The sequence below is a fragment of the Pan troglodytes genome, chromosome 2 (assembly GCF_028858775.2).
Source record: "Pan troglodytes isolate AG18354 chromosome 2, NHGRI_mPanTro3-v2.0_pri, whole genome shotgun sequence".
NCBI classification, from domain to species: Eukaryota; Metazoa; Chordata; class Mammalia; order Primates; family Hominidae; genus Pan; species Pan troglodytes.
In genome coordinates, this window is record NC_086015.1 from 60,809,606 (window position 1) to 60,830,350 (window position 20,745).

Consider the following 20,745-nt stretch of genomic DNA (forward strand, 5'->3'; position numbering starts at 1 on the left):
CATTTTTTTTTCAAGGTTCCGACATAGGCTATCAGCTTTATTTAATTCAATCAGGTTGCCAACTTCTAATGCTAATGGTATCTACAGAAAGAGTGCCCTCAGGAAATGCTGTATTTCTTCTTACTATTTATCACCTCTGCTGCAAACATTAGGTCTGCAGAGTTCAGAAAGACATCATTTTAAGATATGTCGTGGCCAGAAGTGGTGGCTTATGCCTGTAATCCCAGCACCTTGGGAGGCTGAGGTGGGAGGATTACTTGAACCCAGGAGTTCGAGACCAGTCTGGGCAACATAATGAGACCCTGACTCTAGAAAAATAAAACAATTGAAAGAAAATTAGCCAGGTATGGTGGCACACGCCTGTAGTCCTAGCTGTAGTCCTAGGACTACAGCTGTAGCTACTCTGGAGGCTGAGGTGGGTGGGAGGATCGCTTGAACCTGAGAGGTTAAGGCTGCAGTGAGCCATGATTGTGCCACTGCACTCCAGCCTAGGCAACAGAACAAGACCCTATTTCTAACACAAACCAACAAACAAAATACATCACCTATGTTTACAGAAGTTTGTATCTATCCATTCCTTGTGGCCTTTTCGTTTTAACAGTGATCTCACATCAAATTTAAAGTAGGGCCTTGCAGTTGGAGATTACTCTGCACAGTGTTCTGGCTAACTTTAACGGGGTTCACTTAGAACACCCCCAGAGAGACAGTGCTGCTTATCACCTACCCAGAACCATGACTGGCTTAAGCCAACATTGTGGCATGCCAAGAGGTCAAGGCTGGGCAAGGAGGGACCAACATTTGGGCCCTGCCTCCTAATTTCTCTGAATCTCTTTTTCCTCAGTTGACAAACAAAAAGGACAGCTCCAGAAAAAAAGAAAAATGAAGAAAAAATGAAAAACTAAAAAAAGAAAACCTAAAAACAAACAAAATAGCAAAATTAAAAAAAAAAAAGGACAATCCTTGCCTTGTCCAGCTCCCTCAGCTAATGCAAGGCTCAAAGGAGATAATGCATGGAAAATAAGTGACTGCTGGCTGGGTGCGGTGGCTCACGCCTGTAATCCCAGCTACTTGGGAGGCTGAGGCAGGAGAATCGCTTGAACCCAGGAGGCAGAGGTTGCAGTGAGCCAAGATCTTGCTGCTACACTCCAGACTGGACAAGAGTGAGACTCTGTCTCAAAAAAAAAAAAAAAAAAAAAAAAAAAGAAAAGAAAAGAACTGATTACTATCTGAACAAAGGGTGGCATTGCTCTAGATTTATTGAGCACAATGAAAAAGGAGGAAGGTGTCTTGATTGCAACATGCCTGTCTCTTCTCTACATCCCATATGCACACATATAGGTTTAAATTGGTTATAATGAGTATATAATCATGCTCAACTTTTTTTCCTCTTTATTTGTTCCAGGAACACTAGGGTATTTCTGTTTGCTAGTGAGTAATGGCTGCAAATGATGTCACTGACCCCTGTGCCAGAGGCCATAGTCATGGAGCTATTGCTCTATTGTAGGACAGAGAGGTTGTTGGCTTTTCTGGCCAGTTAAATAGGAAAGGATGCTAGACTGGAACCAAACCATCAGACTTCAAGCTCCAGCTAGGCCATTCCCAGCTGTGTGATCTTGGGCAAATCATTGGACCTCTCTGACCCTTGGTATCTCGTCTTTAAAATGAGGACAATTATATACTCAGGTAAGTCAAAGAATATGAAAGTGCTTGAAACTGTAAAATGCACGAATACAAAGCATGGCTATTATTGCAAATAATGTCATTATGAACAACTTTGGAAACACAGCCTTTTCTCCACAAGAGCTAGAATACTACGTCCAAAGATCTGAACAATTTTTGTCTTTTAGTATGCACAGAAAGTGTGTTATTTTCTTTTTCTTAATTTTTTTTTTTAAATAGAGACAAGGTCTTGCTATGTTGCGCAGGCTGGTCCCAAACTCCTGGGCTCAAGCAATCTGCCTGCCTCAGCCTCCCAAAGTGCTATGATTACAGGCATGAGACACTGTGCCCCACCAATAAGTGTATTATTTTCCTGCAACATTCACGACATTGGGTTTTTGTTTTTTTTTTATTTTTATTTTTTTGAGACAGAGTTGCACTCTGTTGCCCAGGCGGCAGTGCGGTAGTGCGATCTCAGCTCACTGCTACCTCCGCCTCCCGAGTTCAAGCAATTCTCCTGCCTCAGTCTCCCAAGTAGCTGGGATTACAGGCTCCCGCCACCAGGCCCAGATAATTTTTGTTTTGTTTTGTTTTGTTTTGTTTTGTTTTGTTTTTGAGAATGGAGTCTTGCTCTGTCGCCCAGGCTGGAGTGCAGTGGCGCAATCTCGGCTCACTGCAAGCTCCGCCTCCCGGGTTCACGCCATTCTCCTGCCTCAGCCTCCCGAGTAGCTGGGGCTACAGCTGCCCGCCACCGCGCCCGGCTAATTTTTTGTATTTTTAGTAGAAACGGGGTTTCACCGCGTTAGCCAGGATGGTCTCGATCTCCTGACCTCATGATCCGCTCGCCTCGGCCTCCCAAAGTGCTGGGATTACAGGCGTGAGCCACCGTGCCCGGCAATTTTTGTATTTTTAGTAGAGACTGGGTTTTACCATGTTGGCCAGGCTGGTCTTGAACTCCTAAGCTCAGGTGATCCGCCCGCCTCGGCTTCCCAAAGTGCTGGGATTACAGATGTGAGTCACCACGCCCAGCTTGGTTTTATTATGTCTTAAAAATAGTTGCAATATCAGTTAGGTATAAAATAGCACCTTATTATTGCCTTTTTCATTTCTATAATTCCTACTAGAGTGAACATTTTAAATCTTTACTGTTCCTTGTGTATGAACTACCTTCTAGTATCTTTGGCTTATTTGTCAATGAATATCTTAAGGTATTTTTTAAATATCTGTATAAATTATTTATATGACAAAGATGTTAATCTTTAGTCTGTCATTTTTATTTCAAAAATCTTTTTCAATATATTAGTGTACTTCTCTTGTCTAAAGAAGCATATTAAGCCTAAAAGAAATCCTGTTTGTTGACATAGTATCATACAGTATCTTTGCACTTATTAATACTCAAGTTTTTCAGGCACACTAAAGATGTCCAGAAGAAATAAGCAAGGACAGGAAAGAGATAGGACAGTATGTCACATTTGGAAAAGTTAAGGGAACCAGGAGTACCAGGCCAGGAGAAAGAAAACATCTGAGGGGAGAGAGGGAGAGGAGAGAATGCACATGTGTGTGGAGTGGGAGAGGTGCACAGAGAGAGTGGTTTTCAAATACTTACAGGGATAACACATAAGAAAGTATTACTGGGCCAGGCATGGTGGCTCACGCCTGTAATCCTATCACTTTGGGAGGCCGAGGGGGGTGGATTATCTCAGGTCAGGAGTTTGAGACCAGCCTGGCCAACATGGTGAAACCCTGTTTCTACCAAAAATACAAAAATTAGCAGGGCTTGGTGGCATGTGCCTGTAATCCCAGCTACTTGGGAGGCTGAGACAGGAGAATAGCTTGAACCCGGGAGGCAGAGGTTGCACTAAGCTGAGATTGCACCACTGCACTGTAGCCTGGGCAACGAGAGCGAGACTCTATCTCAAAAAAAAAAAAAAAAAAAAAAAAAAGAAAGTATTACTGAACATTGCTGCAGGAAGCAATGTTACAACTAAGAAAGGATTTTCTCATCATCTATACTGAACACAGACGGAGTACAGTCATCCTTCAGTATCCAAGGGTGATTGGTTCCAGAACCCTCTCAGATACCAAAATCTAAGGATGCTCAAGTCCATGATATAAAATGGCATACTGTTTGCCTGTATCCTACACACATCCTCTTACACTTTAAATCATTTGTAGATTACTTAGAATATCCAATACAATGTAAGTGATAATCGTTGTTATCCTGTATTGTTTTTTATTTGTATTATTTAAATTGTTGTATTGTTATTTTTTATTGTTTTATTCCCTAATATTTTCTTTTTTTTTTTCTGAGACAGGGTCTCCCTATTTCACCCAGGCTAGGGTTGCAGTGGCACAATCTCAGCTCATTGCAGCCTCAAACTCCCTGGCTCCAGCAATTCTCCCACCTCAGCCTCCCAAGTAACTGGGACTACAGGTGTGTGTTACCACGCTTGGTGAATTCTTTGATTTTTTTTTTTTTTAGAGATGGGGTCTCGCTGTGTTGCCCAGAATGGTCTCAAACTCTTGGGCTCAAGCAATCCTGCTGCCTCTGCTTCCCAAAGTCCTGGGATCCAAATATTTTTGACCAATGGTTGGTTGAATCCGTGGATGTGGAACGAGTGGATACAGAGGGCCAACTGTATACAACCTGAAATGTTGTCCCTGGAGGTGTTAAGCAGAGATTGAATGGATCTGGCAGCAGATAAGAACTGGGCTACATGTTCTCAACAGGACTTTCCCACTCTGAAGTTCTCTGATGCAATGACCCTGGGTCATTTCCTGGAGGCTGGATTTGTTTGCTTCATAAATCCTCAGAAAAAAAGAGCCTGTTTTGCTACTCCTTTCCTCCTCATCTTAAGAGCCAGAAAGAAGAAAAAAGTCTAGTGAACTTACCGTTAAGGTTTCTCATTCAGCTTCAATTAACTGAAATTTACTAACAATCGGGCTACCTTCTCTCAAAAGGACACAATGGTCCAAACAGAAAGTCCGGGCACAAGTGTTTCTAGACTTAAAAAGAACCACTCCTTTCCCAGCCAGTAGAAGGTTTGGAAACCTTTCCTGATTAACTTGTGACACAGTCTCTCTCTCTTTTTTTTTTTTTTTTTTTTTTTTGAAGATGGACTCTTGCTCTGTTGCTCAGACTGGAGTGGCGCTCGGCTCACTGCAATCTCTGCCTGCCAGGTTCAAGCGATTCTCCTGCCTCACCCTCCTGAGTAGCTGGGATTACAGGTGTGTGCCACCATGCCTGGCTAATTTTTGAATTTTTAGTAGAGACGGGGTTTCACCGTTGGTCAGGCTGGTCTTGAACTCCTGACCTTGTCATCTGCCCACCTCAGCCTCCAAGTGCTAGGACTACAGGCGTGAGCCACCACACTGGGCATGACACAGCCTCTTCTAAACTAGTTATTGGTGTCAACTAATTAAAAAAAAAAAAAAAGGAAGGCAATAGAAACCACTGGCTTTCACTCCTGACAGTCCATGAGCCAACATAAGAATAAATGGCAATGCAGTCACGGCAATTTCCTCATTTTGTGTGACTTCTACCCATTATCAAGGCTGACAAATTATGGAAGGCAACTGCACACATACATCACAAAGTAGCCCTTCCAGATACACACATCATCAATAACAATTACATTTACACAGGGCTTTGCAAAATTAGGTTGTGATCAGTAATTTATTTTCTTTCAGTAGTTATGAAAACAGTGGCATCTGTCCAGGATTTTTACGGGCAATCACAGGGTGTCTCGAGAAAATGACACAATTTGCAAATATCCAGATGGTATTTGGGCCTTCCAGTGATTGGTTTACACAGAAGGCTTGTGGTTAATATAGATAAGCAAAATGACTAACAGAACTAACGGTGGCACCTCCACACAGCTAAGCATGCAGAATTCTGCCAAAGACCAGCTCCTTGGTCTTGAGAAACACAAAATGAAAATTACTAAAACCCTCCCAAATGGGGGCTTGCAAACCCCACTCCCGTGGGTTGCAGCCGTTCTATGAAGTGGGCTGCCAGAAGTATTGACTAATGGTGGGGTTTCCTACCCAGACACTCAGGAAAAAAATGGGCCTTTGAGCATCAGGCAATTTTTTGGGCAGGTGGGTTCATCCTTCACGTGTTATGAGGTGAGAAGACCAATGATTTAGTCACTTAGAGGCAATGTGATGTGGTTGGAAAAGTACAGACTTCAAGGTCAACTGGGATTTTAGTCTCATCTCCTTGACCCAGCATTAAAGCCATCCTGGGAAAGCCACTACCCTGTTCTGAGCCTCTCTCTTCTTCTACAAAAGAGGGCATTAATACCAACCTCATAGGATTACTGTGATGATGAAAGGACTTATGGTAAAGCCCCTAATGCACTGCTGTGTGTAAAACAACATTCAGGAAATTAGGCTGGTGAACATCATGTTTCTTAAAACCATTTTAAGAATCTTTTTTTTTGAAATGTAAAGGTCTTAATAATAATGACATTTTTTGAGCACTTACGACATGCTAGGCACTATGGTTAGCGCTGTATATGAAACATCTCGTTTGACCCTCACTATGGTCCTAGGAGTTAGAGCTCTCATCATCTCCATTTTACCATTGAGGAAACAGGTTTGGAGAGGCACAGTAGCTTGTCCAAGGTCACATCAACTAGCAGGTGGTGGAGACAGCATTGAGACTCAGGCAGTCTTATTCTAATCAATGCCCTTGAACAGCATTAAATGTACACATGTAAAGTCAACATATTTTCCTCTTCTGTTGCTAGTTCATGTGCATTCTTAAGGACCAAGATTCCCAAAATAATTTTCCAACTGAACAGCCTCGGAACGATGGCTCAATGACCATAACCAGATCCTATAGCAAGTGATGGCCTTTTTCTGGGTAGCTCCGTGTGGCTTCCCATCCAGCAAGATCTCTGAGGTCATATGATTCCTGGAGTCTATTTAATCATCTGAAGAAATTACAGGATTCTAACTGCAATAACTCCTTATGACTAGTTTCATGTGTGTTCAGGTATACTATCAGTTCAATACAATAAGATACAGATTCCAAGAAATGTATAGATTACTAGAAACCAGTAACCCTCTGGCTTTTCAGCTGGCATTCAAGAAGTACAGCCCGAGGTGCATACAATTTTAAAATGCACATGTTGACTGATAGAGGCATAAATCGTGGCAGGAGCATAGGGTTCACCTTGCCCTTTAGAAGTGGGCCTTAAAGGATACCTTCTCAGTTATGTAAGGTGCTCAAGGTTATACTTAAAAGATAATATTTTAAAGTATTTTGCATGTCTGTTAAGTTTTGTACTACCACCCCACCTTTTATCCCACAGAGGTAAACACCCTTAGGTGCTACAAGGGATGCTGATATTAAATTCTGGACGGAATCCATCAGGAAATTTGACATTGGATCTTGGCTTAGCTGCTGATTTTCTTTGCAGCTTTCTGCAAATCGCTTTCCCTCAGTGTCCTTATTCATAAAGTGGAGAGAACAGTACAAGCTTTATGTTAACCTTATTACAAGTGTGGGGTCTCAAGTGAGACACTAGACATAGTAGACATAGAAAAGGAGCAGAGCTCTGTCATTTCTAGGTGCATGTCATTATTCTCAGGGTCATGCAAGGCTACTGGCTAAGTCAAAATAAGAACCTATACTTTGGAGACCCAGGGCAGTATTCAGCTATTCATGAGATAGGCCTATGGTCTATGGCACTACAAATTTTTAAAACTGCTGAGAGTCAAAAGCAATGGCTACAAATACCATTAACTAAATCAGGCCTAATCTGACCAATATCTAAGATGATAAATTTTAAAACTGAAAGTAAGTTGTCCACCAAGTTGTCAGATATATTCTTACAAAATAACAGAAACACCTCTTTGTATTTTGATTAAAAATGAACTGGACCTAAAACTCTTAAAAGCTTCTCACAAGGCTCTAGCTTCCTTAGCCAGTGTGTCCACTCTACCTGAGCTTGCTTCCTTTTACTTCGTTTTTTTTTTTTAAGCCTTCTTTTTAAAAAGCAAACCTCACTACGGGGAAATATTGATTTTTAACTTACAATCAGGATAATTCATTAGAGGTAACACATTTTCTTTTAGTGATTTGATCAGGTGTTTAGGGCAGCTATGTAGACCAGTCCCTTTTGGCATGGGAAGTAGATGACCAATAAATACAAAAACAGATAAACTGAACAAAGCTGCATCAAAGATCAGAAGAAATAAACGTAATGCTTGTATCATATCACATTTTTCTGTGAAATTCTGGAGCCATGAACTAAGCTCCTTAGATTTCACAATTAATGATTACAGCCAGCAGGATCTCATTGATTATGGATATTAAAATTAAACATTTGCCACCCAACTCAAACCCCCATGTCATAAGAAATAGCAGATTAAGAGGCAGTATTATACTAACAGACATGCAATATTATAATCCCTGTAGAATATTTTCAAAAGCTTAAAATAGATCTTTTAAAGAAAATAAAAATACATTTTAAAAATATCATTTTTTGCTTTCACTGGAAACTACCACAAATAAAAAATTACAAATCACTTAAATCTTGAGTAGAAATTTTATTTGCTTTTAAAAGAATGCTTATTTTTGCATATTTTTTTACTCAGTGTACGGTATCAAATGCACATCAATGCCACTTGCCTGTTCCCCAGGAGCCTTTTCCTAAGTGATTTTCCCCAGTACACTTGCTGCAAGGATAGGAGTGAATGCTAGAAGGCACTTCCCAGTGCCATGCTGTGTGCACTGTCCTACCCAAGGCAAATTCGGAAGAAACAGCCATTACACACGGCCATTAAATGTTTAAAGGGCACAGGTGCTCTGTTGCAACGGCCTTTGAAGGTCAACAAGTCCTGTTTTCCTAGAAAGGCCTCTGGATAGATCTATTTTTCTTTTTATTATAACCACATTCTTTCTACAAAGAAAACAATCACTCTTAAAAAAATACTTTCAGAGGAATTAACAGTCAATGCCTAGTTTATAAACAATTATATAATCATGTTTTTCAAAAGGCTGACAAGCGAATGCTATTTTTTAATTTATGAATACTGACGACACCTACTGGTGGAAAATATATTTTAGTTAACTGCTTATGGAGAAGCTAGGCCTACAAGGGTTGGCTGCCTTTTGCACTGATAAGGAAACCAGAAAACTACCCACTAAACTCACTTAGGTTTCTTTTTCCAATTTTGCCAATTTCCATTATCAGGAAGTGATATGCTCATCGATGAAGCTAAAAGATATCTCTGCCTCAAAGTGTATAAAGCATACTTGATTTAGTGTTTAAATCAAACACTAAAAAACAAACAAAAACCCCAATAGTGATATCTGAAAAATATTTACCAACTATTTCCAAAACTATTCCAACCCCTTCCTTATTTCTCACACCAGGATATCCCCATACGAGGAAAATAAGTCATATTTTATAGTCTAGATCCAGCTACCAATGAAGAAAATTAATATTTGACATGTGATAAGTTTCATATTTGTGATATATAGACATATCTATATTCTACGTACAAGAATAAAATGAAATTAAGCAGGCAAGTTTTACCTAAGCCTTTAGCTAAACTACTCAAAAACACAGGACTAAGTGATAGTAGGAAGGGACTGGTTAGAGTCCTCAGCTATCCTCACTATTCTTTTCTTTGGCCCACTTCAATTTATTAATTTATTGGTTATGCCTTTCTTCCTTACAAGTGGAGTTTGAGCGGGCACCAATTGCGCTGCTCCTATGTTGATTAAATTAGGAAGTTCCCACTGAAAAAATATTACATCCATTCCAGGCCTGACCAACCTGAATTCTATGCAAATGCCACTAGGGCCATCACACTTTCACAGCTGCTGGCAACAAAAACTCTTTGTGATAATATTCGACTGAGCTGGAGTGTAGGGTTGGGTTTGAGTGAGGGAGAAGTTAGTTTGTGCTCAGCGTATAGAAAGCTGAATACAACCAGAGACTGCTTGGAGTCCTGTCAGCTTGAAGCAGCTCTTGCTAGAGGAAATGAATCTTTGATGGTGTGCTCCCGAATATACATGATTCAGTGAGCCAAGTGCATACAGCTGAGCAGACCCAAGGAAGGCGAGTGGGTGGAACCTCAAGAATGCTGTGACAAGGCCGGATGCACACCTGCCTTCAGCCTTTCCCCAGTGGTGGTGGTGATGTTTGATGTTCGCAGAGTGAGGTGTGGGAGAGTGGAAAGCTCCCAGATACACGCATGAGCGGCAATGACTAGCTGGGTCCTGTGGGTTCCACCGCAGCTTGACCACAGCAAAGCTGTAATCTAGCGAAAGCGACTGTATTCCCTAAGACCCTCAAAGAGAGGGATGCTTTCTCCTCTAGCTGAACCCAACCTTTAAGGCCAGTGAGCTATGTGCCAGAGAAATAACACGCAAGAGGAAAAGGCACACTAAACATAACCTGGGAGCACTCCTTCACATCGCCCGCAAGGCACAGGAAAGTTCCCAGAAAGAGAAATGTTTCCAATGTTCCAAGGCAGCTTTCCATTGACCCTAAGGACTTTAATTCATTTTCAAGATCCATGTGGGAGACACTCCAATTTACTCATTTAGCCCCAGCCCCCCAGCTGAATGACCCTCACTGGCCACAGGTGATAGGCCGAGGTGCTGTGTCCTGTTTTTGCTGCCAAAGGGCTGCAAGGCCAAGTCTGACAGGTGAGAGGGCTGGTACGTCCCTCTGCTCTCACAACCCAGGCAAAAAAAACTCGCTTAAAGGGTAGCGACACTGGGGCTTGCTGACACTTCCCTGACACTGGGGCTTGCTGACAGTAGGAGAAAGTCCCTCTGAGAGTCCAGACAGAAGATGGACAGTCTGAGAGCCCTGCAAAGGCAAGGAGGCGGTTGCTCCCAGACCGGCAGGTAGAGGGACAGGGAGAGAGGAGGCAGCTAGTGCTTGGTCCACAGAGAAAAAGCGAGAGAAAAGGAGACAGGGTGAGAGATGGCGACGGGGAGACACAAAGACGACTGTGGGAGAGATGTAGAGAGAGAAAGTGGCACACACGGAGAGTGAGAGATGGAAACAGAGACAGTGACACTGGACGGGCGCCGAGAATGGGAGATGGAGGCAGACGAGACAGGCAGATGACCCATAGAGGTCCAGGTGCAGGGCGCGGCCCTACCTCAGCGTCCTTGGCCGGACCGCTGGCCGGGGGTAGCTCCAGGCTGCAGTTCGCTCTCTTGACCGTGAGGTAGAAGGGGTAATCCTTGGCCACCATGGCGGCTGCCGGGCCTGCCCTTTGGGATGTCACCGCTGACCCTAGGCGACTACAAAACTCCCAGGCAAAAGGGGGCCCCAGCTCCACGATGCCGGGCGGCGGCGGCGACACGGAGACCGACAGCCGGCTTCTAGCCGGGCGGGACTCGACTGGGCTCCGGAGCCGAGTGGGCGGGACCGTGCCAGCCACGCCTTGATGGGTGGGGAGGGGGCGGGCCGCCGGCTCGGCACCGCCCCACGCTGCCGGGAGGGCCCACGTGCCGCCGCGCGGACACCTCCTGGGGCTGCGAGGGGCGTGGGGCGGTCCCGCGGGTGGAGAGGGACCTCTCTTTCCCCGCTGGTATTCGACTCCGGGCGCCCCCGCGGAGCGTGGGCCGCGATTGCGGGGCAGGCAGACCCCATGATAGCTCCTTTCGGGCTCTTTGGCACTCTCCGGGTGAAAGAGGCTGCTGGTAGAAAGGAGGCTGGGGCGAAACCGGGCGACGGGGAGAAAGGAGGCTGTAGTGACACCTGGAGGCAGGAAGGAGCCTGGGGGGAAAAGCGAGCGTTTTAAAAGCCCACATTAGAAAGGGGTGGTGTTCTCTCTTACCCTGTTCCCAGGCCACTGCACGTTTTTTTTTTTGTTTTGTTTTGTTTTGTTTTTGTTTGTTTTTTTTAATGAATGTCAGTGGAATATAATCTACAAATGGCAAAATGCACCCATTTTAAGAGTACCGTTTGTTGAGTTCTGACAAATGTAAACACCCGTATAACCACCTCCACAGTCGGTATACGAAACATTTCCACCACCCCTGGAAAATTCCCTCGAGACCTTTCCCCTTTGCACCCACTTTTAAATTTGACTAGCATATTCAGAGGCTGCCTGACACTCGAGGGCAATCTGACAGAGTGTCCTTCAAGTATAAAGCTGTGCATGGATGACCCGGCACTACCACACCTTTCTGGATCCTTTTTGGAGAAACAATGACATTATAAATGCCCAAGAAGGCGATTGATCATAAGGTTGTTTGCAGCAGCCCTGTCTGGGGCAGTAAAAAATAAAAAATAACTGGAAACAATGGTAATATATCCATCAATAGGGAGTGCTTAAATAAACTTTCTTCACTGTGTAATACCGCTTAGCAGCAGTGAAAAAGGAGATGGGTCTATGGGTGTGGCATGGAAAGATCTCCAATGTATTAGACTCAATTTAAAAATAATTGCAGACTAAGCATAATACAATACCATTTGTGTTAAAAAAAAATACAAGTTTACCAAAGAATATCATATATTTTCTATAAAGACATATTTGTGGGTAAATAGCATTGAACACTGTCTACAAGAATCCACAGCAAGCTTTTACCAGTTCCCCTGTGGCTGAAGGGAGGCACCTGGGTTTAAAGAATTAAAGATAGTGAACAAAAGGGACTTAAGCTTATAGCTCATGTTTTAAAATTTTTATAAGAAAAATACAGCCTGGGCAGCAGTGAAACCCTGTGTCCACAAAAAAATACAAAAAATTAGCCAGGGATGGTGGTGCACACCTGTAATCCCAACTACTCCAGAGGCTGAGGTGGGAGGATCACTTGATCCTGGGAGGCAGAAGTTGCAGTGAGCCAAGATCATACCACTGCACTCCAGCCTGGGTGACAGAGACCCTGAAAAAAAATAAAAAAGAGAAGAAAAAAAGAAAGAAATAGAGGAAGGAAGGAAGGAAAAAGAAAAGAAAAAAGAAAAGATGGCTAGGTAGAGTGGCTCACACCTGTAATCCCAACACTTTGGAAGGCCAAAGCAGCAGTGTGGCTTGAGGCCAACAGTTCAAGACCAGCCTAAGCAACATAGCAAGACCCTGCCTCTACAAAAAAATTTAAAAATTAGCCAGGTATGGTAGTGCATGCCTGTAGTCTCAGCTAATCCCGAGGTTGAGGTGGGAGGATTCCTGAGCCCAAGAGTTCAAGGCTGTGGTGAGCTATGATTGCACCACTGCACTCTAGCCTGGTGGCAGAGTGAGACCCTGTCTCAAGAGAAAAAAAGAAAAATACCTTCATTCACGGCACTTCTTGGGAAATTATAGTTTTTTAAAATATTATAATTATCATATTTTTTCTTTTTCTTTTTTTTTTTTTTTTTTTTGAGATAGGGTCTTGCTTTGTTGCCCAGGCTGGAGTGTAGTGGCATGATCTTGGCTCACTGCAACCTCCTCCTCCTGGGCTCAAGTGATCTTTCCACCTCAGCCTCCCAAGTAGCTGGGACTAAAGGCCTGGACCAGTGTGCCCGGCTAATTTTTGTATTTTTGTAGAGACAGGGTTTTGCCATGTTTGCCCAGGCTGGTCTCCAACCCCTGAGCTCAAGCAATCCACCTGCCTCAACCACCCAAAGTGCTGGGATTACAGGTGTGAGCCACCATGCCCAGCCCTAAAATGATCATCTCTCAAAAGTTATTTTGTAGACTGTACTGTTGAATCTTTTTCCTCCTCATGTGGAAAGTCATGACTACATCAGGTGGTGATCTACGGAGACACTGTCTTTTGTTTTTACTTCCTGGGGATGCAGGGGATAGTGGGAATGGTGATATCCAGTCCCTGTTTGCGTGCTCTTTGCTTCTAGCTGAGGTCAGAACCCAGCAGTTCCTACTTCTCGGGCAGGACACCTCATAATACATAGCTCTTCATCCCAGGTATCAAATCCACACCCTCACACTAAATCCACTTACTTTCCTACCCAGCTAGTGCAGACAAACTGCCTTTGGAGGCAGAAAGAATTGGGCCCTGTGTAACCAGCCTGTTATTACCACACATGTAAATGAAGCTCCTGAATGGGTGGAGGTTCCAACTGAAATTAAAGAGAGCACCTGAGTTTTTTTCCCTTGATAGACAACCTGAAGCAATAGGAAGAAAACTGTCTCAGAAGAGGTATGGGGCAGGAAAGAGCACCTCAGAACCACTGATTTTTCCTATTTGTATTCCTGAACACAACTTTATCCTTTTAGCCTGAGCTGTGCTGATGGGGAGCTCACACAAGTGCTCCAAAAGCTTAGCCAAGCTTGGTGGGGGTGTGAGAGTAACCTCATCTCCAAGTAGCCCCTGATTAACTATGCAGCCAAAGGCAGGGCCAGAGGCAGTGACATGCCTCACTCAGGGCTTGTCTGGCCACCAAGAACCTGTGCCCAAGTACCCGAGCCACTTCTTATTCCTCTTTCTCTGCCTGCTCTTCTGGCCCTCACAGTCCACTATCTCAACTAGAAGACACTTGCCATCAAAGCCACTGGCTTTGACTCCCAGAAGAGCTTGCTGGGCCGTGTTCTCAAGTTGGAAAATATACTTACAGCACTTGGTGAAGAAAATAGTCACCCTGGCGACGTCTGATAGCCCTGGGACTGGGTTGCTCATTGCAGTATCCTTAGGGCCGAGCAGGGAGTCTGACATACCATAAATCCAGTGTAACAGTAAAAAAACCCTGAGAAATATGTTTATTGTATTTTTTTGAGACAGGGTCTCACTTTGTTGCCCAGGCTGGAGTGCAGTGGCACAATCTTGGCTCACTGCAGCCTCAACCTCCTGGTCTCAAGCAATTCTCCCACCTCAGCCCCTCAAGTAGCTGGGACTACAGGCACACACCACCACGCCCAGCTAATTTTTATATTTTTTGTAGTGATGGGGTTTCACCATGTTGCTCAGGCTGGTCTTGAATTCCTGAGCTCAAGTGATCCACCCACCTCGGCCTCCCAAAGCGCTAGGATTACAAGCATAAGCCACTGTGCCTGGCCTCCGAAGAAATGTTAAAGTGCAACTTAGGTTGAAGCACAACTATTGCAGAGCAATGAACAGTCATATTGATTGATGAGAAGGCTGCTGTATCCATCTTCTCTTAAAACATTTCTTTGCTTTCCTTAAAATATACTGGAGCCATAAAAATCAATAAATACACAGGGCTACACAACATATATATGGCAAACATACCTCTTTTCCACTATACATGCTAGGCAAAGAGAGACAGACAGAGGCAGAGAGATTGCTAATGGCCTGTAACAATTTAAATAGTGCTGTAAAAAAGCATAAGCTACAAAAGGAAAGATGAGAATCTGGAATTCTCTTGGGTGGTCTGATTCTTCCAAGCTTCTTATAGCATGAATGTCTCACCATCCAGAATCGGATTCTGGTGTTTAAATACAGATATTTTTGGTACAACAAAGCCTATAAACTCAAGCCAGCAATTTGGGATGCATACAAGCCATGTATATGGTCCTTGAGGCATTTAACGAATTTTTCAGGAGTATTTTTTTTTTAACTTCCATCAGTATATAGGTTAAGGTCAGGATTAGCTATTTCAGGAGTATTTCTGACCTCATGCAATTTCCACCGTGGTCCCTGACTTCAGCACCTTCCCCACATGTAATGCACTGCTCCACCATTGACAGATTTGGGTTTTATGCAATCTGCCTGAGACTCTATCTGGGGGTGTCCGTGAACAAAGACTGTCAGAAAACAGGCAGCCCTGCAGGAGGGCCTCCAAGCATATCCCTAAGGTTAGTGTCACAGTTGAGGGAAGCTGGTCTAGTCCTGCAATGCCGCCAAGCTAAGTGGCCCCAGGAGCCCAGAGCTCCCCATTCTGCCTGTGTGTGTGTTTATGGGCTTAGGAACAACACTGCTCTAACAGGCAGCTTCACTCAAAGAAACGGCACAAAGTGTCTTTCAGAACTTGCCTTCGGCACAGCCCATTATAATCCTATAAAATGCTTCACAGCCGGGCAGTGTTCCTTGCCAGCCAGAAGCCCGGAGACTGAAATAAAGAGGGCTGTTCTGCATTTGCAGGAACTGTGCCAAGCACAGGGCCTGTGGTCTTGCCTGTGTTGAGCGGGGGTCATTTGGGCTGCTGGTGGAATGGTAGGCCTGAATACAGAAGCCCACCACTGGTTATTAGCTCCTTTTAGACTTGCAGACAACCAGGCATGGCTTGGAGACCATCTGTCAACTCCTTAAATCCCAGTCCCATGATTGGGAGCAGAGCAGGCCTAGCCTGAGGATAAAACCAGAAGCTAACATGGCTGTGACAACCTTCTCAGCCAACAGGACAATGCTTTGTCCTTTTAGCGTTATATTTTAACATGAGGAATAGCGAGTTCCTTTTTTCTTTTTTGAGACACAGTCTTGCTCTGTTGCCTAGGATGGAGTACAGTGGTGTGATCTTGCTCACTGCAACCTCCGCCTCCTGGCCTCAAGCAATTTTCCCACCTCAGAATCCTGAGTAGCTGGGATTACAGGTACACACCACCACGCCCGGCTAATTTTTTGTATTTTTAGTAGAGACGGGGTTTCACCATGTTGGCCAGGCTGGTCTCGAACTCCTGACCTCAAGTGATCTGCCCGCCTTGCCCTCCCAAAGTGCTGGGATTACAGGTGTGAGCCACTGTGCCCAGCCCAGAGATACATTTTTGTAAATCTAGACTGATTTACAAAAGCCTTTTTCTTTAAAGGCTTGTTCATCCATCCATTCATTCATTTATCAAATAATTAATGAATGCTTATTACAGTCAGGTGTTCAATTAGATACATTTCTCCCCTCCTCTTCTCCACCCATTCCTGAACTTCTATGCCAGGCAGATGTTTAATACATACTTGCTCAAAGAATAAGGCCAATTTTAAAATGTGGCCTTTCAATTGTAACCTATGTGTTTACATTTGAATAAGGAGCTCAAGGAACAGTAGCTGATCCCCGAAAGCCTGGGCCTCCAATATGTGTACCTCTATTTGCTTTCCCTGGTATCTGAAGTCATCTCTTCTACCTGCTAAAGTGGCATGGATGTGTAGGTATATGTTGGGCACATGAGTGTTGCAACACCTTTCCCCTCCTCTTCCACTTGGGTGACATTTCCAGTTAATGACCAAGCCCCCCTCTCCTCTCTCTAATTTCAGTTTTGATGGGGAGGGAACCTAAAGAAGTTCTGGCAGTGAATTCTGACAGATCAGGACTGTGATTTACTGCTAGACAGGTAAAAATGGCACAAATGAAGCAACCATCATCTCTAAACTCATACCAGTATTACCATTCTCCCTTTGCCTGAGGAGCTGTCCACTGACTCCAGTCTAGATTTACAAAAATGTATCTCTGGGCTGGGCACAGTGGCTCATGCCTGTAATCCCAGCACTTTGGGAGGCCAAGGCGGGTGGATCACCTGAGGTCAGGAGTTCAAGACCAGCCTGACCAACATGGTGAAACCCCGTCTCTACTAAAAATACGAAAATTAGCCAGGCATGGTGGCGGGTGCCTGTAGTCCTAGATACTCAGGAGGCTGAGGCAGGAGAATCACTTGAACCTGGGAGGCAGAGGTTGCAGTGAGCCGAGATCGTGCCACTGCACTCTAGCCTGGGTGACAAAGTTAGACTCTGTCTCAAAAAAAAAAAAAAAAAAGTATCCCCGGATAGTCTAAAGCTGGAAGGCTTAATTCTTGCATTTTCTTTAAGGTCTCATTTTCTGAAAAACTGGTTAAAGGAGAGTATCTCTCTCTCCCAGCTGAGCTAATCCTGTGGATTATCAGCTATAAAGCAAAAAAAATAGTAATAATAAATTAGCCAGTCACAGTGGCTCGCGCCTGTAATCCCAGCACTTTGGGATGACGAAGCAGGGGGGTTGCTTGAGCGCAGGAGTTCGAGACCAGCCTGAACAACATAATGAGATCCCCATCTCTACAAAAAAAGAAATATCCAAAAAGTAGCTGGGCGTAGTAGCATGTGCCTATGGTCCCAGCTACTTAGGAGGCTGAGGTGGGAGGATCCCTTGAGCTCAGGAGGTCGAGGTTGCAGTGAGCCATAATCATGCCAGTGCACTCCAGCCTAGGCAACAGAGTGAGAACCTGTCTCAAAATAATTAATTAATTAAAATAAAAATAAAAAATTAGCTATGAAATTAGCAAAATTTTTTTTTTCAAAAAAATAATAATATTGAAGTGTTTTACCCTGAAACATCATAAACATTTGCTAGCCTCTGGTTCATAAGAGCAATACTTCTCAACCAATGGTGATTTTACCTCCCAGCAGATATTTGGCACTCTCTGGATGTATTTTTGATTGATTGTCAGTGGACAAGGCCAGGGTGCCATTGGCATCTAATAGGTAAAGGCCAGGGATGCTGTTAACACTTATGATACACAGAACAGCTTCCCATAACAAAGAATTAGCAGGTCCAAAATGCCAATAGTGCCACTATTGAGAAACGCTGTGGTAAAGAGAGAGTGGTACTGAAATATGGTATTGGAGCCAAGGGAATCTGTGGGTATTGACCTCAAGGTATTTTCACTTCAGACTTTGATCATTGATTAGTATCAAATATCAGCTTAGGCTTGGTGGGGCAAAGAAGAAATGCTTGAGTGCCAAGAAACCCCAGAACAGGGCAATGAATCAAGTCTTCCCTGATGCCCAAACCTGACCGTTGGCTGAATAACAAATTCCATAAAACACAAGACAGACAAAAGAATAAAGAGGAATATAGGAGTAAGGGAGTGAGGGGACAGAAAACTGTCTTAAACTGCTTCAGGTACACAAATATACTTTAAAACACCAGTGAAAATTAAAATTTCAATGAAATATAATAAAGAAGAAACCAGGGAAGAGGGAATTTTTTTCAAGTCTTATTCTTCCCCAGGACAACCTTTGCCACTATATTTGTTTTGGGGGGCAGAAATGCAAACTCAGTGATTAAATGAAAACCCTAAGGGGTTTAATTTACTGTTTTCTTGATATATGGTGTTTCTGGATGCACGGTTTGTATAAACAAAAACCTGTCTCACTCAAGATTTTGCAGTAAGAAACCTGACCTTCTCCAATTTGAACTTATAACTATCAGCAGGCTTGTTCTGCCCACAGAAGTAATAAAACATTTTCTGTGTACTACTAGAGTGTCTTTGAATTTTCTGGAGAGTCTGCCTTTGAGAGTATTTCATATTTGGGGGTTAAGGATTCAATAAATATGTTATATTTAATTTTTAAAATATTTTTTACTTTACTTTTTTTTTTTCCTTTGTGACAGAGTCTCACTTTGTCACCCAGGCTGGAGTGCAGTGGTGCAATCTCGGTTCAATGCAACCTCCACCTCCCAGGTTCAAGCGATTCTCCTGCCTCAGACTCCTGAGTAGCTGGGATTACAGATGTGCACCACCATGCCTGGCTAATTTTTGTATTTTTAGGAAAGACTGGGTTTCACCATGTGGGTCAGGCTGGTCTCGAACTCCTGGCCTCATGTCATCCACCTGCCTCGACCTCCCAAAGGGATTACAGACGTCAGCCACCGTGCCTGGCCATATATTTATTTAGTTATTTATTCCCCTCAGACTACAACTAAGGTATTCCTTTATGTGGGTTTCGTATAGTAACCATTATTCAGAGAAATTAGAACCTAAAATGTATACATTCCAGCTTTGGATGTTAGAGGTGTTTTCTCCTCCATCAACTACAAACTCAGTAATCAAAGTACCGTATTTTGTCGAACCTAAGACTGCAATATGTGCTATTATTTTATGTACTCTCTAAAATAGGCTGGGTGTGGTGGCTTACCCCTGTCATCTCAGCACTTTGGGAAGCTGAGGCGGGCAGATCATTTGAGCCCAGGAGTTAGAGACCAGCCTGGGCAACATGCTGAAACCCTGTCGCTACAAGAAATAGACAAAGTAACTGGCATGGTGGCACACATCTGTAGTCCCAGCTACTCGGGAGGCTTGAACCCAGGAAGCAGAGGTTGCAGTGAGCTTGAGACTATACCACTGCACTTCGGCCTGGGTGACAGAGAGACACTCAGTCTCAAAAACAAAAAGAAAAGAAAAGAAAAGAAAAGAAAAGAAAAGAAAAATATTGTCAATTAAATTATATGATCAATTGTAAGACCCTTGGCAATTCAAGAGAAGTTAACATGTGGAGGAAAATGTGTAAAATAGCAAAATACGGCAGTATTCATATCATCTGGCCTGAATTTGAAAACCCATACATTTATAGAGAAATGACTTCTGAGGAGTCAGGGACACTCCCAGAGACCACCTGCTGTGAAATTGACTAAGAAGCTTATCAAATCCATATATATCCCTAAGGCCCACTTTGGGTCCAATGAATTGGAATCTTTGGCAGCAGACCCAGAAATCTGTAAAATACCCTCAAAAAGCACTGTTTGAGTAACATACATAGTGTTATGAATCAGAATGATCAGCAAGCCCAATAATGATCCCCCAGCCACAGGCTAGAAATGCTCTGACCACAAATCTTCAGTCCTGAGGTGCACAGGGCGTAATTAGCCCAATGGCTGTAGCATCAAAACCCAGAATGGGAATAAGCAGCCTCTTAATTTGTTCATCCAAACAAACGTGCACTGAGGAACTATTGTGTGCCACACCATGCTATATACAGATGGGTGCCTCAAGGATACGATGAAAAATTGACAAATCTATACTCCGAGTAAACTACCAAGTAAGCCACCCACTAGGAGATGTGTTCTGGCTCTTGGGACTTGATTTACAATCTGGTATCCAAGGTTCCAATTTAAAACATGCTTATCTTCATAGCCAGAGGGCATGACAGCATTTACGTTTTTTAAAAATTAGCTGTAGAGCAGAGAATGGGAGGAGGGCACTTGGCTTGAGATGTTTACTTGAAAAAAGACCTAGGGCTGGGGCTGGGGCAGATGGTGGGGGTGGGGGCGTGGGCAGAAGACTTTAATTACAGAACAAGTTCAACTAGTAGAAACAGGTTCGGGGACTCCTGGCAAATATGTGTCTCATCTGGTGGGAGTGGAAACTGGCTGGCGTATGCTAGAAGCAGCATATTAGCTGAAAGTGTTCTGCGTGCTGTGGGTATTAGACACGCTTCACAAAGGGGCTAGTTGGTGTGGGTTAACT

At 43.6% G+C, this 20,745-nt stretch overlaps 1 protein-coding gene across 10 annotated transcripts in view; it reads right to left on the reverse strand.

Annotated features, from left to right (window-relative positions):
* The window catches only part of ARHGEF3 (Rho guanine nucleotide exchange factor 3), a 353,349-nt gene that overhangs the window by 63,558 nt on the left and 269,046 nt on the right, over nucleotides 1–20,745 (reverse strand). The window contains exon 1 of one of the 10 annotated variants that reach the window (XM_003309837.7): nucleotides 10,798–11,160. The exons of 8 other annotated variants lie outside the window; for them this stretch is intronic. In XM_003309837.7, coding sequence (XP_003309885.1) covers nucleotides 10,798–10,893 — 96 coding nt within the window. In that variant the 5' untranslated portion in view covers nucleotides 10,894–11,160. Of the gene's footprint in view, nucleotides 1–10,797; nucleotides 11,161–20,745 lie in introns of those variants that run through there. One more of the 10 variants, XM_054682009.2, reaches the window with a different exon arrangement.